Source organism: Lachnellula hyalina, assembly GCF_007821495.1.
Source record: "Lachnellula hyalina strain CBS 185.66 chromosome Unknown contig00068, whole genome shotgun sequence".
NCBI classification, from domain to species: domain Eukaryota; kingdom Fungi; phylum Ascomycota; class Leotiomycetes; order Helotiales; family Lachnaceae; genus Lachnellula; species Lachnellula hyalina.
The window spans coordinates 66,419-91,541 of NW_022157182.1; the positions used below are offsets into that span (position 1 = coordinate 66,419).

Below are 25,123 nucleotides of genomic sequence, written 5' to 3' on the forward strand. Positions count from 1 at the left end.
ATTCTTTCTAAGGGAATAAGAGAATTGAAGCCTTTCGACAATTCAACAGACAGCAAGGCCTGAAAGACAGACTGAGAGGGGCAGCAGACATTTGATTACCCCTACGCAAAGGGGTTATCGTGGTAAATAAAGCAGGCGTACAGGGGGTCCGGTTACAGGGCCCTATCCACTTTTTGTGCAGTGGGACCATCCATCCCATGCAACACTGACGATGCCCCACATAGAACGAGAGCCCAGCCATCGTGACTTCCCTGCAGAACCGCACTTCCGACTATTGAGTACTGGCCCCGACCTCTCTGACCCTCTCCTTCTGACGGTGCCTCTATCGCTCCTCCTCATCCTCCAGACGAACTCTCGTCAGACAAACATCTACGCTCACGGATTCCCTTGAACTCGACTTCAATGCATCGAACAATACGACGACGACGAAGCTGTTGAAGGCTGCATCGTGCCCACGAGTGCAAGGAGAATGGAGGTCGAGGTCGAGAACCCTACTCAGGCCTCTGACCCGGCCGGGGCTCGTACACCAGAGGCACTGCGACAACGACAACGAGATCGACGGTCACCACGAGGCCGATTCGCTGCCAAAACAAATACTAGTACCAACGCCGCCCGGGAAGTCGAGAGATCTCCGAAGAGTGGAAAAGGTATCACGCTCTGGCCGGCACCGCGGTCGAAAAAAGCTGGGAAACCACCGCCAGATTTGACGCGGAAGAAGCAATGGCAGGAGGGCTTAGGCTTGCGCCAGGAGAATAGTATCAATCGTCGGGCAAGAAAAGAAGCAGAAGACTGCAGGACAGATATTGCCTCTGATGGCAGCTCTGCGGCGAGAGAAGGCAGACAGTTCGCGGTTGCTAATGTGGGGAGCAATGGCCAAATATTCCTACGGTAAGCTGAGAAATAAGGATTTCCATATTAGTGATGCCACAATCACTCCACGCACCAAAACATGGTGTTCACAGTGAATAGCAAATAGCTAATATACAAGTCTAGTCCAACAATTCGGCCTGCAAACCAGCGATATCCCCAACCTTCATTCGTCTTCCCGGTCACCCCTCCAAGTACAGCCGGACTTGGTGCCCTAGTATCGCGCACCGACGAAGACGATTCACAACGGAACAGTCTGTTCACTCCTACACGTTCACCGTCAACGCCAGCTTCTCAAGCCAGAGACCAGTATTTCCCTCACACCAAGGCTTCTACCCGTCCACGTCAAAAGCGCACCTATTCGTATTCGACGATAGACGAACAACACGTACCTGTCCAAGACTCAGATGTCGGCGCATTCAAGGTAGTGATAGAACGGCCTGGGACTGGACCATTGAATTCGGGACCTATTATTGGTATTCCCACTTTGGAGGTTCCTATACCTTCATACAAATTAGGCACACCACGATTCAGCACCCAGGGCACAGCGTTCCTTCGCAGATCTTCGTATTCTACCTCAGTAAATATGCGCTCAAGTCTTTTTTCTCGTACAAACTCTTCCCCAAGAGATCCTCGTGCTACTCAGATCCTCTCACGGCGTCATTCCGACGCTTCACGACAACCTTACTTGCAGGCCAGGGTACATGCATCTCCATCAAGTGCGCTAGAAAAATACTCTACAGAATCACCTCTTATTTCTCGCCGGCGCAGCGCGATTGTCCCTGAGATGTTCGACGCCCTCACATTCAAACCAACTTGTGATCACCCCTCAGTTGTGCGGTATTCTATAAATGGGAGTATTAGGGCAGCAACTCCAGCGCGACTGGTTGCCGAGATTACGTCTCCAACCTTTGTCGATTATGACCTTCTCTCGGACTTTTTCCTGACGTTCCGCTCCTTCCTAGAGACAGCCGACCTTTTGTATATGCTCATCGCAAGGCTAAAATGGGCTCTAGGAAGAAGTGATGAGACTGGAACTGTGGTTAGGGTCAGAACCTTTGTTGCGATCCGTCACTGGGTCCTGAATTATTTCCTGGACGACTTTGTTATTGACTACGACTTACGCAAGTCATTTTGCGACCTGCTCAACAACTTTGTTGGCGATCTATCACAGAACCAACCAAGTAACAAGGTCCCTCTCAAAATACTTGGAGAGCTTAAGAAATGTTGGAGGAGAGTCTGCGCCTTGTACTGGGATGGTCCGGAGTTCGACACAGAGCTGGGCCCTGAGGTTCCTATTGCACCAGGTGGCGTAGCTGGTTCAAGAAATCCTACATTAGACCCAAATTTCTGGGATGCAGATGGGCCCCCTCGACTTGACGGCATCATCGAGCCTGATTTCGTCAACCAAGAGCAATCTGCCGTAAAAGACCGAAACTTCTTCGCAGATGTCTCACGTGCTGGTCATATGGACTCCATAATCGATCCTCAAGTTGCACAAGAAGCCCAGGAAGAAGAATCATCGAGCGAGCCGCCTTTGTCACCAACGAGTTGGATGAGTGAGGATTTCGTTTCTTGCTCCTTCCCATCACGGGCAAGAGCGGGAGGCAACCGCCAGCTTGGGCCGCATCCTGTTCCAGCAAGCTCTATATATGAATCATCACCTCCCGTTGCAATGGCCCCAAAGGCACTCACAGGAAAGCGTGTTCGTCCGACTCATACCCACAAACGCAGCGGCAGCTTTTCGGACTCACTCAGAGATCGACGAGGACTTGATCAGCCAGTGCAAAAAGTAATATACAAGAGTACCGAGCTTTTTCTTGCTCTTCCTTACGCCGGAAGTCTTGTCAGGGGTAACTTATTCCCACCGGGGCAAGCATTTGTTGAAGTAATTGCCCCCAGCACTCCTGCAGATACCAACCGCACAGCCTCCTTATTTCCTGCTTTTACGCACCAGAAAGGCCCATCCGCAATGTCGGGCCCAGGCATGAAGAAACTGATGGGTAGCGTCCGTCGAGCTTTAAGCACTCGAAGTGGGCAAATCGCAAACCCGGGTGCCTCTCCAACACAGGGTAGCTTTCCTCATATTCCCCCCATTGGTGTCCGCGGAGCTACGATCAATCGACTCCCAGGGACTGCAGTCGTTCCACAAGCACGCCCTCGCAACGCAGGAATCAGAGCCCCAATGCGAATCGACCTGCTAGGTGCGGAAATTGCTGAAGACTTCAAGAAGGCTGTTGCCGAGGATGCCAAAGCCGAAGCTGAAAGTAGGGAAGCAAACCAGCCCAATTTCGATGAGAGTGCTGAATACGAGATGAATCTCCGATATTCTTCTATGGCGCCCGACACGACCATCGATCACCTCAAACCGAAGAGGCCCGGTATCAGCAGAGCACCAGGCAGTGAGATGACCAATGGAAGTAAATCTATCGTCATTGTTGACGATACTTTACCTACTACACCTATCATCGCAGGTGCATTGCCTTTGCATCCTTCTGTGGATACCTTTCCGGATGTTTTCATGTCGCCTTCAGGAGGTCCAACGCCTCCGTCAACTCCTCCTGAAGCGCTAATGGGCACCCCCCGTCGATCATCACACTTGTTAGGACAGCATACTAGGACTCGATCGCTCTCTTTTGAAGGAACACCCTCTTTAGTTGTCGATTCAAGGCCATCTGCGGATGAAGAACGTTCCCCTAGTCGCCGACCTCTCGGTAGACTTCCTCCTCTCGCCAGGAGAATTTCCTACAAACCTAAAAGATCAGTCTCCCTCCGTCGTTATGCGTCATATCACAGCGGATTCACGCGACATAAGAGTGAACGAAGCTTTGATGCCACCACTTTGTCTGAATTTGACGCGGTAGATCGACTATCACTGGCAGGACCCGTACCCCTTCCGCTGCGAATTTTGCGACGCCGCCCGGGTGGTGATTTGAGAGCAGTCACAAATGTCGGTGATCTCAATGCTCAGCCACTCCGAAGACCGATGTCCACTGGCTCCTTGACTACTTACTCTGATTCAGTGCGAAGCTCTTATCTACTTGGTGGAGATTCGAGCGGGTATGTAGATGTTGCCAATAGTGATTACGAGCAATTCCCATCAAATTCGCAAACATTCTCTCTAGGTGCTCTAGCCGAAGCGTCGCCAAAACCCCGCGTCTCCCTCTGCAGTACACATTCTTCCCAACCAGTCATGCGCCCTTCGTTCGAAAAAGAGGCTCAAATGCTGGCGCAGATTCCTGATAACGTTGACGACGACGGTGGTGTCGAATCAGCCTTGATGAAATTGGAAGGGAAATTTGAACAGCGCCATTCAGATATTTCTGGAGACAGTTTCGCCTCCGCGCGCCAGGGAAGTTTCGGGGCCGGCCCATTAGATGTGAGCACACTGACTCTCGATGAGGAGGAGCACGAAGAGAAACGAAAACATCGTCATGAGCGCGTTGTGGAGAAAAGCTTGTCGCGTACTAGTTCTGTGGTCCCAACTTACCAACCCCAGGAATCTAGAGTCCACGAGGAGCTAAAGCCTTCGGTCTACCAGCCTCGCCGCCTAAGTTCTACGCCGACGGGATTACCCCCTCGGTCTATGGAGTCCTACAACTCTATCCCGCTGCTTGAACGTGACTTAACGGATGATGGAATCGATCGAAAGAAGAGATGTGATTGGTCTCAACAGTCGATCCTTTGCGGGCCTAGCTACGAGAATCTTCGGAATGATGAGCCTACTCCAGAGTCGTCCCATGTCAATTCCTTCGATTTCATCGACGAAACGGACAGTATGAGAAGGGTCCATAAGGGTCAGACAGCTACAAACCATGAAAGCATCGATCAATCTTTCCTAGACAGCGATAGTGATCATAGAAGCGATCTGTCTTCGGAAATGTCACTGGAAGTCATCTCTCGAACAGAATATACCGTACATGACTCCAACTCTACTAATACATTCCCTCCTATCCGGCCTGGCACAGTCATCAAAGAAATAGCTCTTCCATCACACCCCCTTCGCCATCCTCCATCGCCGCCTATGACATTGACTCAAGCTTTGCAAATGTCTCCCGAGACATGCAACCTCCCCTATGCTCACATGGACCAGCCAAACGAGAACAGAGGTCTCCCTCCTACTCCTGAATTTTCGCCAACGGGAGTCAACAGTGCCGCTGATTACATTGGCGAGGGACTTGCATCACCATCAATGGACCCTCTCAGAGCTCATCGTATAGCCGAACCTTCTCGAAAGACGTCTGTCCACCTGCCTTTCACACTTGCATTTGACTCTCAAATTCTCGCACAGCAATTCACGCTGATCGAGAAAGATGCGCTCAATGAGATTGATTGGAAAGATTTGATTGAAATGCGCTGGAAGGATACCTCAACTGAATCTCGATCGTGGGTCGATTTTCTCCGTACCTGTGAGCCCCGAGGTGTCGAAGTTGTTATTGCACGATTCAACTTAATGGTGAAGTGGGCTGTATCCGAATGTGTTTTGACGCAGAACCTGGAGGAGCGTGTCCGGTGTATTGTCAAGTATATCCACATTGCCGCACATTGCCGCAAATATCGCAACTTTGCTACAATGACTCAGCTTACGGTGGCGCTCACTTCGAAGGATATTTCTCGTCTCAAGAAGACCTGGGCCCATGTTCCCGCAGCCGACCTGCAGACATTGAGAGAGCTTGAACATTTGATAACTCCAACCCACAATTTTAATACTCTACGGGCGGAAATGGAAGGCTCAGGTGCGGATCAAGGCTGTATCCCTTTTGTGGGTATCTACACTCATGATCTGCTTGTCAATTCTGAGAGGCCAAGCCAAATGGCCAGCACTCCAACTACGGAACCGCTAATAAATTTCGAAAAATGCCGGGTCGATGCTGCTATCATCAAGAACTTATTGAGGCTCTTGGAAGCTAGTCAGCTATATCTGTTCCTGCCAATCGAGGGTGTCACAGAAAGGTGTCTCTGGATGGCAGCCTTGAGTGACGAGGAGATTGCGCGGTACGGAGAGATGATTCAAGAGTAGTTGAATCCCCGATAATGGACTCCTTAATATAAAAACATCTGTTCTACCCAAGATCAGCGATTCTCATCTCGACTGGCACGCCTGGACAACACTTCGTCAATTTCTACAACACTTCCACTCGAGTCCATTACCAGATGGACGAATCCACACTTTCTGTACATTTTTAAGCTTTCGGTTTCTGATTCCTCTGTTCGATAATTTGAGTTGAAGCCGCCTTTATACCTCTCGTTACTTTCTCTGTCTGCTTTTAAAAACATCGCTTCAACGACCTCTGGTTGCATCATGATTATGACGAATTTCCTTTTGTGTCCTGTAAGAGCAAGGACTGGCATTGTTCGAGGCTTGGAACTTATAAATCAACTGTTAAGCGGGATAGTGAGGCCCGATAGCTACCACTGGCTGTGCTTGTTCTTTTGTATTTTTCGCCGAGGTGGTGGGTTAGGGATTGCATTGCGTGGCTGGATGGACAGGGTGGACGGATGGATGGAATACCCCGGGAGTTGCAACTTCATGGGCACACATGTACCCTGAGGATGAAGAGATAATACAATACAAAGTAAAAAGATATAAAAATCATCACGCCGGCTGACTTGCTTCGTATTGCTGTGTTACTACTGTGATTAAACTCTAGGCAGCAAGAACTAAACACCATCTGTAGGCCGCGGCTCGGTTGCTTCATTCCCCTCTCCACTCATTCATGAGTGAAATAAAGGAAAATATGCCTATGATGCAACCATTGATTCGAAAAGGGTGTGGCACCTAGAAAGTCATGCTCTATTAGCGAGTGCTGATCTCATTTGGTTGTTTTGGTAGCAGATCAAGACGTCAATGGTAGCCAGTAGTCGTTTTCACGTAAAACACATATTAAGTGGGATAGGTATGGCCCTTAGCAATTTCTCAGTAACGAGTTTTAGTGTTTAGCGCAAGCCCTATAAACCCCCCCTTTGTCACACAAGCGAGCAACACGACTTCAAGAACATTGGGCGTAGCTAGCCAATCGTCAATACAAATAACTATTCCAGTATTGGAAACTCCCAGAATAGTTTTTAACAACCCTTAAAGGTCATACACTCGCTTTCCCAAACATCTTATCACCCACATCTCCATGAGTATACGGCACTAAATATCCATCATCATCCACACTTTCAGCCCTAAACCCTACAACAATACCTCCCACCATCTGATGCTCTGCAACCTTTTCAATAGCATCGGGACTCGCATAGCATGTTAGTACCGTAACACAGCCTGCCATGCCACCCATGGCCTCCAGTTCGTCACACAACCGTACAATCGTGTCTCCAGTCGCTATAACAGTGTCCAACAGTACAATCTTCTTCCCCTCCTCGCCGCGTGTGGTAGACGTAGAGGAAACTGTGGGAAAAGATGGTGCACCCAACCAGTGGCTAAGAACGGTACGACTTCCCTTCAGCTTCATACAGCGTACAGGGACGCACGAGGCGTTGGGCAACCGGTTTTGTGCCACGACGTACATAGGCAGCCCTGCACGAAGGACTAGAATGAGTATGGTATTTTCAGAGATCAAAAGCTTGGCATCTGTAGAGATAGCTTGTGAGATGATGAGATCCGTCATTTGATGGACTACACTTTGCATTTTGCTTGTGGTTGTTGATGCTGAGAGGAAAGGACCCAGGAGTGAGGCGAGGTGAGGGTCCGAGGAGCAGATTGTTACTGTTGCTTTTTCTGTAAAGCCTACCATTCTATGAGATAGCAGAGAGGTCTTTACCAAGGCGTAGCGTACCAAGTAGGATAAATAGAGTTGATAAATGGATATATGGTGTTGATAGTCAAGCTTTCTTTTCTTTTCAGGCGACAGCTTTGCTTGGATGCAGTTACTTCTGGCTTTTGTTGGGTGGCATGCGATGCTTATATCCTCTCAATCTAGTCGCATCACATCAGTAAAGTAACAACTAATGGTGTTACTATAAGAAACTCCTGTTACCATGTTGTGGATTTATGGTGACTCGTAATCTAAAAGGTAATAAGATCATATGTCAGTATTCCTGCAGTCAGCTTGTACCACCTACCACAAGGCTTGAAAATGACAGTGAGCAGTCACCTCATGCCCCTCACTCCAGTCCAAAAGCTACCATTCCTGGCCGTTGAGCCACATGTCCACACATAGAAACCGCTCGAGTTTCGGTGGTCACAACCGGAGCTGGCACTTAACCACAGGCTTGTGATTTACGAGAGGACATATATCCCATTTCCGTTCACAGAAATAAGCTCGAGGCCTGAGAAGTCTACATGTTTCTTGGTACACAATTACAATTATCGTGGGAGTCATCGAAATGTTGACTTATCCGAGCATCACCAGAACGACAAAATCGACCTGTCAGGTAATACATCCTCATGAAGGGATGCTATAGGACGAAATAAAAGCCCCGGCTGAGGAGAGAACTTAGTCTGTTGAACAGAGCAATAATTGATGACCTCTGCTTGTTCTCTCTGCATGTTTTGGTCACGCACGGCGGAGTTCATGGACTGTCAACACTGAAACGTAGCGTAGAGAGTGTATAAGAAATATAAGTGACTCATAAAGGCGTCCTTTTTATGACTTTTTGTTCGAGAATGGTGACAATCCATTATTCCGAATCGAAGATCGCAGCTCAAGATGAAATACCTCAAACCGCATGCCATGCTATGCTACAATCGAGACGAGGTTCTTATCCAAACTAAAAGAATACACCCATCAAACCAATTATATATGCTCTGATTCCTTTCAATATTCCATGACACCGCACAACAACCTTTGGCTCTTCAAAGTATGAACGTCTCCTTCAGCCCATCTATCGACTGGCTCGACGGTGGAACACCAGCACACCCCTTCTTCAATCAGCATGAGCAGATCCAAGCAATAGCTTCTCAAATCAAAAGCTTGCTCCTCTCTCACGCTTTGGAAGGAGTTCAAACACTCGTCCGCCAGTCCCGCGAGCCAGTGTCCAGACAGCTTGTCGATTGTCTACATGAGCAGCCGGAAGTTTGGAAGGCAGTATTGGCAACCCAGAGATACGATGGAATCTACTTCTTCAGCCGCTCAGACTCAAGACACTGGAAAGCAATGTGGTCTGGAAGCCAATCGACAATCATTTTGATCAGAAAAATCGACGATTTCCTGCAAAGTAATCACATCGGAACCAAAGCGCTGAACTGCGCGGTCCATGCCTATGTTCATGACAAAAGTATCAAGGTCGAGCGAGAAACCCGCCTAATATCAGACCGTGCAATCTCCTGCAGGGGAGAAAACCAAATCGCAGTAAACGACAAGTCTTTCAGGGACACGGCCGAGGACAACCTAGGTGAAAGCAAACCACTGTACGACCTACACGACTTTGCGCACCTGACCACTGCAACGCTGTGCTCCGAGTTATTTGGAAACCAGTACCATCCAAAGTTGACAAATCTGCCACCCCACCTCACAGCATTGATCCGTTCCCCGAATCTGAAGTTACGACAAGTTAACCGAGGGCAGACGCCTCTTGCATCGGATGGGATTGTATTTAGCGAATTCCTGACGAAGCTCTTTGTCGCCGAAGTGGAGAACAATGCCCAAATAGAAGGGCAAGTTAAGTACACCATGAGTTACCAACAACTCACAGCTTCTTTGGCTTCGAAGGTCGCTGAGTACCTCATGGGACGGGGAACCTTGATCCACAATACCACCGGGACACCAGTCAAACTTGCTGCCGCGATCACCCCAGTACAACTGGCTGTGCTGGTTCAGAACAAAGCTTACGAATTGACGGCATCCGAAATCGAGCAGCGCGTCTTCTTTCGCGGCAGAGTTAAAGAGGGAGAGCCCAAGGATGAGCTGGAGGGATTCGATGCTTGGCAGAGGATCGAGACTTTGGTCGCGAACCGACATTGGACTTATTTCGAAGTGCGAAATACTATCAAGCATCGTGCTCACAAGGAGGCTTATCGTTTGGTAGCTGAAGAACTAGTCGCTGCTGGGGAGGAGACGGTTTTGTGTAAGGCTATTCTGGATAATATTACCTATGAGGATTGGACGAGAGGTGAAAGAGTGAACTTGTGGGATATGATTGCCTCTTCAGAGAGATTTTTGAACTTTGGCTCGGAGGAGGGATGACCCTCGCTAGAGTGAGCATAATGCATTTGTAAAATTCACTTGAAGCGCTTTACCATCGAATATTAGTAAAATATCCCAATTCGAACCTGATATCAAAGCTGTCCAGGGCGACAGTGATTGACGGGAGCATACTGAGTTTTGAACTGTGACTGATCACGATATATGGTGGTATATTGACAGAAATGTAGGGTTTGAGCTATCCTAATAAAATGTCACTCCTCTAGCTCCTGCGAGTTGTAGTTGACTTTACAAGAAAAGAACTAAGGTGAAAGATTGACTCTAGCTTTCAACCCACTTTCGAATGATTATCAAGCAGCAAAACGGACAGACTTATGGACCACGAGGTCATCAATTTAGCCAACAAATATGATAAAGACCTATTCCGAGTGACTAATACTAACTGTATTAAAATAAGGAAGGAAAGGGGGGCCTAGCGCGGCGTTACTAGCGTCTCGCTGTTCGCTAATGCCTTGGCGGGTCTTTGATCAGTTAGGTATTCAGTGTCACCGACAACAAACACAAACACCAATATACACAAAGAAATACGAGCATTCACCGCTCCTCTTGAAAATGGAACGAACTCCTCCACGACCTACTCGGCGACCTATCGCCCTCGAGAGCCCTGCAGACCTCATCATTTTCGACTGTGCGTATTGCCTATCAATTTCTTCCCCGCCAGCCTGTCTACGAGCTGTTAAAAGTCTTCTTGCCCCTGGAGAATTTTTGAGGGATGCAATGCTGACACCAAGGTCCTGAGCAGTTGACGGTACCCTCTTCGACACTCACGCCTCTATCGCTCACTGTATCGCTCGAACCTTCGCGGTACTCGCACCCGACTCCTCGCAGCCTTCAAGTGAAGATATTCAAGCGACAATCTCGAGTGGAGCAGGCCTTGAAGAAACATTCCGACGCTTGCTGCCTAAGTCAGAAGCGAAGCAGAAACAGACCAGTTTGAGCACCGGTGGCAGTGTTGATGGCCCAGTCGACAGTCTCGTTGAGGTTGATCCGGGTTCTAATGAAGACGGCAAGGGAGAAGTAATGGCCCGAGACATGGCTGACTGGGTATGCGTCTCTTGCTACTACTGTTATTTGTGACTTAGATGGTCTCATACTTTGCGCTGTTCAGGCCAAGTTAATCATGCAGAGCAAGTAAAGCTGACCCGAGGCTCTAGACCGCAATGTACCGTACCATCTATAGCTCAGAGGGCCTTTCGAAGATCAACCCTTTTCCAGGAGCTAAGCAAACCCTGGAAACTTTGCACAGACATAGCATCCCGTTAGTTGTAAGCAGCAACAAGGGCACGGAGGCAATTCTGAGTGTGCTCAAGGTTTGGGATATGTTGAAGTACATCGATTTCGTCGCAGGCGACATGCCTGGGGTCAAAAGGAAGCCAGACCCAGAGAGCTATCATAAGTTAATAGTACCGAAATTCGGAAAAGGAGAGACGGTTTATGTTATTGGCGATACTCTAGTGGATATTCAGTATGCAAGAAACATCGATGCGATCAGCGTCTGGGCGAAGTATGGTTATGGGAAGATGGAAGATGTCCATAGTATGAATCCTCTGTACACCATTGAATGCTTGTCGGATCTAGTGGAGGAGTAGTGCAATGTACTGGTAGTGGTAGCTAATAGCACATGGTGGTAGAGATAATCATAGAGTGCCTGTTAGTACAGTCAAACACATATTTGCTGCCAGCTGAATCAAGCCATTTGGTCTGATCAATACTCCCTGTTGCCATTCTGATTTACTTGTATGCCATTAATGTGGGATTGCTTAGTTCTTAGGTCAAATTATTACATGGTGTTATACTCACCGCATAGGAAACCCAAGCGCTTCGCCTCTCAAGTTACTGTTCCACTGCGAAGTCTCTCAAGAAACATGGAATATACTGCATCACCATGTCGAGTATGTCCGGCGAGTCTAATCGCATTATAAGTGTTGAGGTAGTAATAGAAAGTCAACTTGTTGAATGGGACATGTAGTAACAGATCCTTGCCTATCCCTCGGTCTCGCGGTCAGCTTTACGGCCCTTCAACAAACCAAATATTGCACATAACGTTAGACTTACTGTCACGCAGCTGAAAACGTATGCAACCAAAGCCAACGCACCGATGGTTACATTAGGGGAGCGTGCCAAGACCTTAGCGATGCACTTAGCCTTGACTTAGCAACTCTCTTCAACGCATTTTCGGCATTCTGAAAAACACCAAACATTCGGAAAACGACCATATAGTCCAACTTGTTTCCCCAATTACGCACATACGAGTTGCAGTATCTCAGTCCATCATGAACAAAGAAGCCGAAGGAGACTGCGACTCGCCATCGCATCATCAGGCCCAGGTACAACAGGTGCATCCACCAGATCAAGGTTGGAGAGCATGGCAGGCTGTTGTTGGTGCATGGTGTTGTTTGTTTGCGAGTTTTGGGTGGATTAATGGTACGTCACTCCCTTTGAGCTCAATCAGAACCCTGGATTTCCTGAGTCTCTTCAAATGGGAGAGAGATTGATTGTTTGACCTACTGTGTATGGAATAGCGCTGGGGATCTTCCAAGATTACTATGAGAAGATACTTCTAAGAGAATCTTCTGCTTCAGCCATAGCTTGGATTACGTCCATCCAGACCTTTATTCTGTTCTTGATGGCACCTGTTTGTGGCAAGGTACGACACCGTCACCAACCCTGACTCGAGAAACACATACACCCAAGGTCAAAAGTTGCTCACTGTATGAACACAGTTATACGACAACTATGGCCCGCGCTACCTCCAGCTACTCGGGACCCTTCTCCAGGTTTTCGGTCTAATGATGGCCTCTCTTTCAACACAATACTATCAACTCCTCCTCTTCCAAGGAATCTGTGCCTCGCTGGGAGCAAGTCTCGTCTTCCATTCTGGACTCCTGACCGCCTCAACATGGTTCAAGACACGGCGAGGTCTCGCACTAGGTATTGTCGCATCTGGATCTTCGATCGGTGGGATGGTCTTTCCAATCCTCCTCTCAAGGCTATTAACGGACGTTGGATTTGGCTGGACGATGCGGATCTGCGCCTTCGTTGTTCTGGGTGTTCTGATCATAGCTAACGTGACAGTGCAAGCGCGATTGATCCCAGAACCAAAACCAGTCGTGATGCGCGAATTCGTGAAGCCCTTTGGCGAAAAGGTCTTCCTGTTACTGACCGCGGGAACAATGCTGGGCTTCCTATCACTCTACATTCCGTTAAATTACATTGTCGTCTACGCACAAGCCAACAGCATGAGCACTAACTTATCAACCTACCTCCCCACCATCCTAAACGCAGCAAGTCTCTTCGGACGGATCCTCCCCGGCTGGCTCGGCGACCATCTAGGCCTCTTCAACATCATGGTCGGCATGTCCTTCCTCTGCGGCCTCACCCTCCTCCCGTTATGGATCCTCGCGCACACCAACATCTCCATCGTCTCCTTCGCAGCACTCTACGGCTTCGCCTCCGGCGCCTTCGTGTCGCTCGTCCCCGGCATGGTAGCGCAGATCTCGGAGAAAGACATGTCCAAGGTGGGAGTTAGGCAAGGAAGTCTGTTTGCGTGTATCTCGATTTCTTGCCTTGTTGGAACGCCGATTGGTGGCGCGTTGCTGGCTTGTGCAAAGGGTGGATTCTGGGCTCAGCAGGTGTTCGCTGGTGTGATGATGTTTGCTGGGTGTCTCTGCTATGTGTCTGCGAGACTGTCGATCAAGACCGCTGTGATGGAGAAGGTGTAGAAGATGAAGATTGTCGGATATGTTGAGATGGACGACAGATTTTTGTTGTCGTGATCCGCAAAGTCAAAAATAGTGTGTGGTGAAGTCGCACTTAGCTTGCATTATCAAATCCAACTCCGAGACTGAGTGGCACCCCCCTATGCTTCTCGCTTGTGATATTTACAAACCTCACCTCGGCCTACCTAAACAATCGATGAAGACATATAAGACACTATAGAGTTCCAAGGCTTTGCACGAACCTTGACTTGACGAATCACATGCTTTGAACGAGATAGCACTGGCTTTAGCTTGGACTGTCATACACACTCTGGGCTAGTGGCAACAGGGGATTAGAGTAACACTGGTTGAGGTAATACAGAGCAAGGCTGGGGAAGGGTACATGAGAGCTGCGGTCACTCTTTACATTTGCAGATGTGCTGAGAACATGGCCTGAGAATACACGATGTACCTCCTTTCTTCTCTCTTTTGCTTTTTATCGGGCGAGATGTAAGTTAAGGCGACCATGTAATTATACACACATTCGAGGCTATTCTAAGGGTATCGTAGAGGGGGTAAGGGTTTTGCGGTAGGTGGGTGTAGGAGATTCTGCAATTTGGCGATGTCGACATTAGGTATGAAGTTTCAATATGAGGTTGGATTTGTGTAGCAGCTAGAGCAAATCAGGTCGAGCTCGAATTGGTGGGGTCCAAATTCACAAAAGGTCACGTGTTAGGTTGTCAAAACAAGATAGGGGAGTGATAACTCTTAGGTTTAATGCCGTGAAGGCACAGTTTTATATTTCTTTGCTCCTTATTTTAGGCATGACAAGTCAGGGTATAGACTCTTAACGCGGGATATTAATAGATACTTCTAATGAACATTTCAGAAAAGTGGAATTCACCCCGCTTCAGCCTTGCATGATGCTGGCGGTGGCGGTCCTAGCCAGGGCCAGATACAAACCGTACAAGATGATATAAAAGATACCAAACATGAATGGGTATCTCCTTGTAAGTTTTGTTTCTTGAAGTTTTATTTTCTGTTTTTTGCCCTGGCCGTTTTAAGGTGTGAAACAATTGAGACACCAAGCTCTTGAGCTCTTGTCTCAGCCTGGTTTAGCCTTGTCCGGCGACATTGCCATCCGGGACTTGGAGATCTTCATTATTCGAACGGCGCCAACTGGCATGTTGCAACATAGATTAGATACCTGGTGGGTACAACCGTTCATCTTCCTCCCGTCTTCCAGCCTCTAGATCATCACTGACCTCAACTCCTAGACGCATTTTTGAGACGACATGGCAGAAACAACAGCAACACCAGCAGCCCCTCCAACCATCTCTACACCCTCACTCAACCTGCGCGCTCCAATCAGACTCGCAACATCCGCCGACTCAGAAGCCTTCAAACCTCCGCCGTTGGAATGGCTTCAAAGGACCTGGTCCGTAACCCACAGCACCCTCCCAATGTGGAAGAAAGCAAAAAACGTCCGTATAACCTACGCACTCATCCCTCCTTCCATGCCCGGGGGCCCCACTCTCCTCGAGGATGTCGTATCCAACAAGCCCATCAAGAAAGGTCTATTGCCAAGCATGGAAGAAATCCGCGGCATCGATTACCCTTGCGACAAGAACGGGGACGAGGTCAAAGACGCGGCGGACGCGGTGCAATGGCATTGGAAGGGGAAGGGCTGGTTGAAGATTGCGGGGGGTTCGAGATGGGAAGTTTTAGGCTGGGGTGAGAAGGGGGAGGAGAGGTGGGTTATTACATGGTTTGCGGCGAGTCGGTTCACGCCGGCGGGGATTGATGTTTATTGTGATAGGATAGAAGGTATTAGTGAGGGTTTGTATGGGGAGCTTGAGAGGGGGTTGAAGGGGTTGGGGGTCAAGGAGGTAGGGGACTTGGCGGGGACTATGTTTCCTGTATTGATTGAATAGGTAGAGGGAGGAGAGAGATAGCGGGATACCCAAGTGCTGTAAAAAAAAAAAACGAGTATTGCTGAGGAATTAATTCTTAATTATAATGGTAAGACTACCTATCTGTCCCTCGAGATTAAAATGTCCTAGCAAGTCGATAACTCGAAAAGCGTTTTTGTTTATTTATTCTTAATATTTTGCACCCAGAACTATTTATGATGGTGGCGCCTATGCTTGTGCCTATGCCTCCTATCTTCCTCATCATGAGAGCTTCGATGCCTGTGTCGATGTTTTCCCTCTCGCTCATCATCCCTCTTCCTAAGAGAGCTATTCTCAGTCTTATCCAATCTAAATTCCTTCAAATCATCATCGTCGTTTCTATATTTCCTCTTATGCTTCTTCCTTCTCTCCTCAGATTCAATTAGATCACCCATCTCTTTCTCCTTTTCCTCACGCCAAAGCTTCCTCGCCTTTTCCACTTGCCGCACCTGTGCTGCACCTTGACGCATCATGGCGAGCGGGTCGTTGGATACAATCCTCGCCGCCTGTCTTTCCTTTCGTCTTGGGTCTTCATTCCCCCATACGTCTTTGCCTGGTAAGTCTTCCTCGACTTCCTTCGAGGCGCCCACTTTAGAATACCATGGATTCTCCAAGCCTTGCTTGAATCCCGCCGCGTTCGAAAACTTCATAGTATATTGGTCCTCATATTCTTTCTTCTTCTTCGCCAGTTCCTTCTCGGCTTCTGCGTTCTTCTCCGTGGATTTATTCGGACGTTCTTCAGGGAACAAATTGATGTGGCCTGTGTGATCTACTAACGGCGCATCAATAGGCTTTCGCAGTATCATCTGTCTGTCTGAATTCGAAATTGTCTGCTCGTGAGCTATCCGCATTTCGAAATCCGTATCATTCTCGCCCGCCTTCTTCCTCCTCTTCCGCTCCCTTCCGGGCCCGCGGTGGCTCGTCTTGCCATCGTCGGTCCTGTCCTCGACTTCAGGTAAAGGCGTAGGTTCTTCGCCCCGCAGTAACTGTAACCGTCGTTCGGCATCTATCTCTTGCATGCGCTCCTCTTCCGCCTCCTCCTTTGCCTTTGCGACTGCTTCATCGCGCTTAACCTTCTCGATATTATCCTTGTTGTAGACGTTCCATGACTTGTGGCCTAATAAATGTCTGTCTAGATGGTTAGTAACTGCGACTATGTGATAGTAAATGAATAAAAGGCTTACAAAGGCATTATGGGGATGCGCAGTTCGTGATTTTGGACCTGAACGAGGAAATCAACATCGAGGCTGACATCTGTAGGTCGAGGCTGTGCTAGACTGAAACTTTCAGTGGCAACAGCGGGCGACAGGGTGAAACCGAGCCCGAAACCCACTGTGAACGCTTTGTCGACCCCGGCAGCTGATGCTAAACCTGCCAAAGACAACAAACGCAACGCAAAAGGTACACTCCACGTTGGCAACTTCATCTTGACCTGTACTTGACGATTGACGGCTCACGATTTCTACGACGGATATATCAATTGGCAAGGTCTATCTGTTCTCTTTGGTGTCGAGTCATTTCGCAGAGGACACCTCTTTGTCCGCGTAGGCAAGACAAGGCTACCGCCTTGGACGGACAGCTTGCAACAACAGTTACATCACGAGGCTGCGAAGCAAAGCATAAAAGACTCGAGAACCTCTTCGAATTGAAGACATAACAGCATACTTTCACACATCATACCCATGAATATCCGCCAGAATCTCTTTGGCCAAGGGCCTAAAGCAGGACGAGAGCAACAAGGTGGATACGGTCGTCCGCCAGCACCTCCACCCCGAGACGATACACCTATGGCAGGTTATGAGGACCCAAGGGGAGGATATCGTGATCCGCGAGGGAGCTATGGCGCTCCTATGCCATCACAAAGACAAGCTATGCCGCAACGCCCGGCTGTTGGACGAATGGGGGGACCAGCTTCTCCAGCTCGACGAGTGCAGTTGAGAATTGCTAAAGTTGAAGACAAGACGCTCGCAAATCAATATATTTTTGGGAATCTGTGGGTGCCTCGCTAGTTGTCATTTTAGGCCTATGCTAATAGTACTTGTACAGCTGCGCTGTCTCACCCCAGGACTTCCCTCCTTCCCGCGATGGAACCGACCTCTACATACTTCTCAATAACCAATACGTAGTCACAGCGAGGCCTCTTGCATCGTTCCCGCCAGGATGTATAAGCTTGTCAGACCCTCAACGAACCTGGCTATCTATTTCTATGATGGACGTCTTAGATGCCTCACTCTACGATCCATTCTCTCAAGGTCCGAAAGCTTACCTGGGAGCTCTGGATGTGGATGTTGGATTTGCATCTGCAAAGAAGGTCACCGAGGTCCCGTTTGATCAGGACGTTTTGGCCGAAGCTTTTATCAAGCAATTTGAGAATCAGATATTTGCACCTGGCCAAAACCTCTTAATGGACTATAAGAATATCCCATTGATGTTCAGAGTGAAAACTGTGCAGTTGACAGATCTCAGTATGGAAAAGTCACACGAAGGAAACCCGACCCTCTCGGTACCTCATGCGAGGGGTATACTGACTGGGAGACCTGCTACTGCTATGACATTTTATAAAGATGCCAAATCTCCCATCAAGCTCAAGGGATCTTCAAAGCGGCCGGCCGCCAACTCGATCATTGCTCCTGATTTCAAATTCGAAGATATGGGAATCGGTGGATTGGACACCGAATTCAGTTCTATTTTCCGAAGAGCTTTCGCCTCCCGTATTTTTCCTCCGGGTTTGATTGAGAAGCTGGGTATTCAGCACGTCAAGGGCATTCTACTTTTCGGACCTCCAGGTACCGGAAAGACCCTTATTGCACGCCAAATTGGAAAGATGTTAAACTCGAGGGAGCCCAAAGTCATCAACGGTCCCGAAGTACTTAACAAGTACGTGGGTCAGTCTGAAGAGAATATCAGAAAGCTCTTCGCGGATGCCGAGAAGGAATACAAGGAGAAAGGAGATGAGAGTGGTCTCCATATCATTATTTTCGACGAGTTGGATGCTGTTTGTAAGCAGAGAGGCAGCGGAGCCGGTGGTGGAACTGGAGTTGGTGACAGTGTTGTCAACCAGTTGCTCTCTAAGCTTGATGGTGTCGACCAGCTGAACAACATCCTTCTCATCGGAATGACCAATCGTATGGACATGATCGATGATGCCTTACTCCGTCCCGGACGTCTTGAAGTTCATATGGAGATTTCTCTTCCTGACGAATCTGGAAGAGCGCAGATTTTGAAGATTCATACTTCAAAAATGAGAGAAAACAACGTTATGGATAGAGATGTGAACACCCTGGAACTTGCTCATCTCACCAAGAACTTCTCGGGTGCTGAAATTGGCGGTCTCGTCAAGTCTGCCTCGTCATTTGCTTTCAACCGCCATGTCAAGGTCGGTACGGTTGCGGGCGTCAGCGATGATATCGAGAACATGAAGGTTAACCGCGAGGACTTTATGCATGCACTCGAAGAAGTTAAAGCAGCCTTCGGTGTCTCTGAAGAGGAACTAGATGACGCTATGGATAAAGGAATTGTGCATTTCAGTCCTCATATTGAGAACATTCTCAGCGATGGCGCTATCTCTGTCGACTATGTCAAGAACTCAGCCGATGCTTCACTGCTCTCCGTTCTTATGTGGGGCCCTCAAGGCTCAGGGAAAACAGCCCTCGCTGCCAAGATTGCCCTAGACTCCGGTTTCCCCTTTGTCAAACTTGTTCGTGCTAAGGCGATGATGGGATTCAGTGAGCAGGCTAAGATTCAACATCTGAACAAGGTCTTTGAGGACGCCTACAAATCACCGCAGAACTGTGTCATTGTTGACGATATCGAGCGTATTATCGAATGGAGTCCCATTGGCCCCAGATTCTTGAACTCCGTTCTTCAAGCCCTTATGGTGTTGTTCGGAACGAAGCCTCCCAATGTAAGTTCTTCTTCCACCCCTAAATTTGAAATGTTCTAACGGGATACAGAACCGTCGTCTTCTGATCATAGCCACCACATCCCAACGATCCACTATGCGGCAACTAGACCTACAACCTGTCTTCGATCGCGAGTTGGCCGTTCCCTACATCCAGTCACACAAAGAGCTCGCAGCGTTGTTGCGTGAGATCGGCGCGTTCGAGAACGATGCTGACTTGGCTGCATCTTTGAACGAGCTTGGAGAGATGACGCAAACGGATCAAGTTGGAGTCGGAATTAAGAAGGTATTGACTGCTGTGGGGCAGGCTAAGAGGGATGTCGAAAACTTCCCTAGTAGGTTCGCGGAGATGATGGCCCAGTTGATTGCTGCCAGTCGGGATTGATTATTTGAAGCAGAAGAAGTATTTAGAGATATGTAGGGCTGTACAATACTAGAAGGCTCAATGTTTCACCCTTCCCATTTCCAAATGCCTCACCTGTAGTCAGGTGCAAGCAGTACACGTGATGTCATGATTTACGTACTACACATGTCAATCTCTACTGGAGTACAGCTAGGGTTTACAGTGATATAAGGGTAATAGATACCAGCGCGTCGCTCGAAAAATTCCTGAATATAGTACTATAACCACGTGCCCCCAATATCTGCTTTCGCCATCTATTATTTTGGATTCAAATATTATCAATCAAATCTCAGTCACAATGGGGCGAATTCCCTATCCCCTCCTCCAAACCTGGAAATCCATCATCCAATCCGCCCCCTCCCCCTTCCTCCTCTCCCTCCCAAAACTAGAACTCCACGTCCACCTAGAAGGAACCCTTTCCCCCACTCTCCGCTTCGCCCTCGCGCGCCGCAACCACATCCCCCTCACATCTGCCCGCCTAAACAAAACCTTTACTTCCGTCGAAGAACTCCAAGAAGCGTACCGGCTTCTAGAACCGCCGTCTGTCAAAGGCCCGGGCGTGTCGGCCTTCTTCGAGGCGTATTATGGCGGCATGGAATGTTTGAGAGAGGAGCGAGATTTCTATGAGCTGAGCATGGAGTATTTTACCCGCGCAAGCGGCATGGGCGTGAGGTACTGCGAGGTTATGTTTGATCCGCAAGCTCACACACGCCGCGGGATTTCCATCCCCGTGCTCATGTCGGGACTGCGTCGCGCGCAGCTCGAAGCTGAGGAAAAGCTAAATGTAAGCTTGCTTTGTTTGACCCTTTACAGTGATAAAGGGGGAGATTTGAATACTAGAAGTGGCTCAATGAATCGAAGTTGATGTGGTGTGATGGCAGGTCAAGGTCCAGTTCATCATGTGCATCCTGCGCGATGCTCCCCTCGCATCAGCACTCCAGCACTACGAAACCACAGCCTTGCCCTACCGCCACATGATCGCAGGCATCGGGCTCGACAGCAACGAATTCCAGCACCCGCCGTCCATCTTCGCGGCTCTCTTCGCGCGCGCCAAGCGCGATGGTTTTAAAACGACTGCGCACAGTGACGTGGCGCAGCCGGATGCTCATGTGCATCTGAAGCAGATCTTGACGGAGCCGTTGCTGCTAGATCGTGTGGATCATGGGCTGGATGCTGCGTTGAGTCGGGAATTGATTGCGCTGATTAATGGGAGGGGGGAGGGGTTCGGGTTGACGATCTGTCCGTGGGCTTATGTGCGGCATTGTACTGAGCAGGAGCTTTTTGGGGGTGTTAGGAAGTTGTGGGATCAGGGGGTGAGGATTAGTGTTAGTAGTGATAGTCCTGCGTATGTAGAGAGTAATTATGTGGTTGAAAATCTGGCGTTGTTGAAGATGAAAGGGGGTTTCAGTGATGACGAGTTAGTTCAGTGTCAGAGGAATGCGGTGGGGACGTGTTGGGCGAGTGGGGTGGTTAAGGAGGGGCTTCTTAAGGAGATCGAGAAGTTTTGGAAGGAGTGGAAAAGGGGGGCAGGAGGGAGCTTGATGTTGTAGAGTCTTATCCAGCTGATGTATTCAGGGCTGAAGCAGCAACTGTCTTACTTAAGAGTGTTAATTTTGTGAACAAGAAGGGCAAGAGGGAGCACGTCGCAGCAAAATCATCATATCAATTGGAGATCGGCGCCATAGTATTCTTTTCATTTTTCGGACCAAATGACCTAGCTAAGACCTATCCTAGACTGCATCTTGCGACCAACGAACCCTAAAGCCTAATCTACCAGATGCATAGATTAATTTATTGTTATTGACCGAACCCTCACACACTTCTCTACTGGAACCGGGACACCTTTGACAGAGCTACCTTCTTCCTCTACCCTCCTCTTCTCATCCTCGAAATCCTTCCATCTATCTGCTTCCATGCTACTGAGCGTCTCCTGGAAAGATTCATAGTGGCGTGCATCACCATTGTCCAAACAAACTTCGGTATATTCAATACCATGAATCTCCTCGATTTTGTGATTCGAATCAAATAAAAGGACTTCATCGAGATCCCGGTAGAAAAAGTAGGCTGAGTAGTCATCATTACTCATCGTTTGCGTGCTGTACGCCAACTTCCGAATATCGTAGCCGGCGACATCATACAAGGCCTCTTCAGGCCACGCTCCCATGAGAAAAATGCGATCCGTTCCAAAATTGGCATAGATCCGATTTGGAGTCCAATGTGTCGAGCTTCCTAAAGTGAATTCCATCTCGAATTTGAGATCATAGTGCTTCAGACCTGCTGCTCTGGACTCTTCGCAAATATGAAGGATCGCTGGCGCCGGAGTGGTAGTAATATATTTAAAAGGTTGTTGTTCCTCCTTGTCGGGCCTCAATGTTGTTAATGGTACGATCCAGATGTCTAAGTTTCTTTCGACATGGTAGCAATGCTCCCAAATGAGTTGTCTCAGCTCTACTGGAAGTCTGGGGAAACATGTGAAGGTACGTTGAGTGTTCAGGACGTTGCTGGGAGGCATCGTGAATTCTATGCCAGGTGCAAGTTGATGAGACTAGAGGATGTTGTGTCTCAAAGGTTTAGAAGGAGGATAAAAACAAAATCTAGACCATAACTTGCTTGTCGTCGAGATTAAATATGTGGTGGAAGGTGGTAGAAACTTTTACCGTGGATATGAACACAGTTCAAAATGTGAATCATAGTCAAAGCGGACAGTGGAAAAGAAGGGTGAATGGCAAAGTAGGAAGGATGGGCACTTGCCAGCTTCAGTCACTAGAATATGCCTGTAAGTAGAGCGGATTACTGCATTCTCTTATCTAGTTGCGAACTCTTGGGTATTTCCATAAAAGCAAAATGAAAGCCACATCTGCGCCGGAAAATCCACCAATCCTTAAACCATAAAAGCAACCAGATGAAAACAAACCGACCAAGAACAGGCTTTGCGCCAAGCAAACTGCGCATCGAGCCTGACAAATCCTCAAAAAATAGAACATGAGTTTTATTCCATGCCACTATACTAAGGTTAGATACTATCTTCAACTCGAAGGCAAATATCAAAATATTGTCCCACGTTTTGAGGAATACTGAAACAAGATGTCAAACTTATCCATAGTCCTGAGAGTATTGCGGCATAAGATGAGATACGTTTTTGTAGGAGCCAACTTTCGGAGCCATGTCTTTCAAGTTTGCCAGACTACCAGGCGGCGGTCTGTTCGGTCCGTTCGGTACGTCTTCCTGCCATTCTGTGCGACAGTAAACACAAGTAACCTTTCCACCGTGCTTACTACGCCTCCACTGCTCAAAACAATCTTTATGGAAGTTTTGACCGCAAGCAGCTTTACACCAAACGATGTCTTCCCCCGGCTCCATGTCAAAGACACAAATAGGGCACTCGCCATCAATGGGCTTGCGATTCCCGGCGTACATGGTCTCGTCATCCGCGTGGTTATGCTTATGCTGGAAGTTGTTGGAGTTAGCGATGTCTTGAGAAGGGAATGCCTTAGATCTTCAGATTATATTCGAAGGCAGACGATTGGAATCTACAAGGCTCTGGGTGCTTACATCAAGCTCTGGCGCACGTGTAACAGGTGCGTTGGCAAAAATGGACTCGAGTTCGCTAGATAGGAAAGCGACTTGGTAGCAGAGATGGGCAGGAGCCTTGAGGATGATGATCAGTGCGTATTTGATGTGCTTGCATTTCTGACCTCGAATGCGCTAGCTCATTCATTAGCATATACGAAATAAGTCCCACATCAGACGGGTGATCATGGAAGCCGTTTCGTCTATAACCAAATGCGCTCATAAACGCCCAGCCAGAAAGGGACATAGTGAGGTTGTACGCGACTGGACTTACCGCATCCTGTCCCAACGAATTAGCATAGCACAAAATCAAGTGTTTAGAGGAAGCTGAGGAGTCCGGAGCTGTCTCAAGTCGGCATAGTGGCTCCTGAAACAGCTCGCATAGAAGAAAATAGCTTTTGTAATGAACAAGCTCACCATGCAGACACATCTAGGCTCTCTGCCAATCGTCGTCTGATATACGTTTCCAGTACTTCCGGCGCTGCGATGTATTAGAACTTTCGTTTTCTGGAAAGGATGACAGTCAAGAGGTAAAACACTTTGCCAGCAAATCTAGGAAAGGTGCACTTACATATCAAATTCCTCGCATACAATTCCATGTTTGTCGATACCCTTCTTCCTATCCAGCATAAAGAGGCGTTCAGTTTGGACCTTCTTCAATTTCTTGGCATATTCAGCATCAGGAGTTTCGACGAATGGTCGCAGGCGCTTCTCGCCGGCTGAGGTAGAATTTCCAGCAGCAGTAGCAGGTGCAGGTGCATCATGGATAGCTACGAGAATTGTTCAGCAAAATTCCTCTCGGTAGGGAAGACAAGGTAATACATTGTTGAAGTGCAGTTGATCTAGCTTTCTTAGGTTTTGCGGGAAAAATATCGGCATCGTCCAGGCGCTTGAGAAGGGTTGTCTTATTACCGGAAACGGGCAGGCTACGATTAGAGAGCTCGGCTTTCAGCTGTGCGACAGTCATGCCGCTCCGGTCGAGGCGAGCATCTGCTTGGACTGCGATTAATTAGCTTTAATCGAGGAGATTATCCCACAGCTCGTGGCAAATTCTCTTACCAGCACCTTCAGCGGCATTCAGACGGCTGACTAGAGCTGCCTTGTTGCCGGAAACGGGGAGACCACGCTCGACAAGCTCAGCTTTCAGATTCGCGACGGTGAGGGATGCCCAGTCCATGGTATCCTCCTCATCGGCAGCTGCATCGGTCTTCTTGCGTTTTGGTGCCATGTTGTGTGAGCTTGAACGTCTCTATTCATATGAGGTATTGGTTGTGTTGATGTGAGGTGGGGTAAGGAGGGGTTGTTAAAGGCAGACGTGGGAGCTTCAGACACGACGGTCGCGCTAAATCACGACATCACGTGACTATTCCCTCATCTACGTCTGCCTGCTTCAAACCTGCTTGCAAGCTTGGTTGTGCTAGTAATTATCTAAGACTTTGAAGAACAGTACTGGATATGAGCTCCGCATCATTTAGCCATTTAAAAACTATAAAGAAACTTCGAAGTCAATAGAATACCCAGGTACTGCCCCTGGAGTCCTCGCTTAATCTGGGGCTTTGCCTCTTTTCGGCTACTCGAGTAGATGC

General features: G+C 48.4%; 7 protein-coding genes across 7 annotated transcripts; 5 read left to right on the plus strand and 2 right to left on the minus strand.

The window, feature by feature from the left end:
• Positions 1-469: 469 nt before the first annotated feature.
• On the plus strand, positions 470-5,887 carry LTE1 (Guanine nucleotide exchange factor; the record flags this gene model as incomplete). The annotated part of the gene is made up of 2 exons (XM_031150545.1): positions 470-888; positions 994-5,887. The coding sequence occupies 2 exons, from the start codon at positions 470-472 to the stop codon at positions 5,885-5,887; spliced, it is 5,313 nt and encodes a 1,770-aa protein (XP_031005281.1).
• A 6,399-nt stretch (positions 5,888-12,286) lies between these two features.
• On the plus strand, positions 12,287-13,735 carry LHYA1_G005602 (Fujikurins efflux protein; the record flags this gene model as incomplete). Its single annotated transcript, XM_031150546.1, has 3 exons — positions 12,287-12,437; positions 12,536-12,660; positions 12,737-13,735. 3 exons carry the CDS (start codon positions 12,287-12,289, stop codon positions 13,733-13,735), a joined length of 1,275 nt encoding a protein of 424 aa, XP_031005284.1.
• Positions 13,736-15,006: 1,271 nt separating this feature from the next.
• LHYA1_G005603 (uncharacterized protein) lies at positions 15,007-15,645 on the plus strand (the record flags this gene model as incomplete). Its single annotated transcript, XM_031150547.1, has 1 exon — positions 15,007-15,645. The coding sequence occupies one exon, from the start codon at positions 15,007-15,009 to the stop codon at positions 15,643-15,645; it is 639 nt and encodes a 212-aa protein (XP_031005283.1).
• Positions 15,646-15,833: 188 nt separating this feature from the next.
• Positions 15,834-17,089, minus strand: LHYA1_G005604 (Uncharacterized protein; the record flags this gene model as incomplete). The annotated part of the gene is made up of 2 exons (XM_031150548.1): positions 15,834-16,791; positions 16,848-17,089. 2 exons carry the CDS (start codon positions 17,087-17,089, stop codon positions 15,834-15,836), a joined length of 1,200 nt encoding a protein of 399 aa, XP_031005278.1.
• Positions 17,090-17,345: 256 nt separating this feature from the next.
• sec18 (Vesicular-fusion protein) lies at positions 17,346-19,949 on the plus strand (the record flags this gene model as incomplete). Its single annotated transcript, XM_031150549.1, has 3 exons — positions 17,346-17,656; positions 17,710-19,567; positions 19,617-19,949. The coding sequence occupies 3 exons, from the start codon at positions 17,346-17,348 to the stop codon at positions 19,947-19,949; spliced, it is 2,502 nt and encodes an 833-aa protein (XP_031005277.1).
• Positions 19,950-20,265: 316 nt separating this feature from the next.
• LHYA1_G005606 (putative deaminase) lies at positions 20,266-21,729 on the plus strand (the record flags this gene model as incomplete). Its single annotated transcript, XM_031150550.1, has 3 exons — positions 20,266-20,751; positions 20,849-21,384; positions 21,543-21,729. 3 exons carry the CDS (start codon positions 20,266-20,268, stop codon positions 21,727-21,729), a joined length of 1,209 nt encoding a protein of 402 aa, XP_031005280.1.
• Positions 21,730-23,060: 1,331 nt separating this feature from the next.
• LHYA1_G005607 (uncharacterized protein) lies at positions 23,061-24,765 on the minus strand (the record flags this gene model as incomplete). Its single annotated transcript, XM_031150551.1, has 7 exons — positions 23,061-23,414; positions 23,520-23,672; positions 23,812-23,817; positions 23,955-24,018; positions 24,109-24,307; positions 24,360-24,536; positions 24,597-24,765. 7 exons carry the CDS (start codon positions 24,763-24,765, stop codon positions 23,061-23,063), a joined length of 1,122 nt encoding a protein of 373 aa, XP_031005279.1.
• Positions 24,766-25,123: the final 358 nt, after the last annotated feature.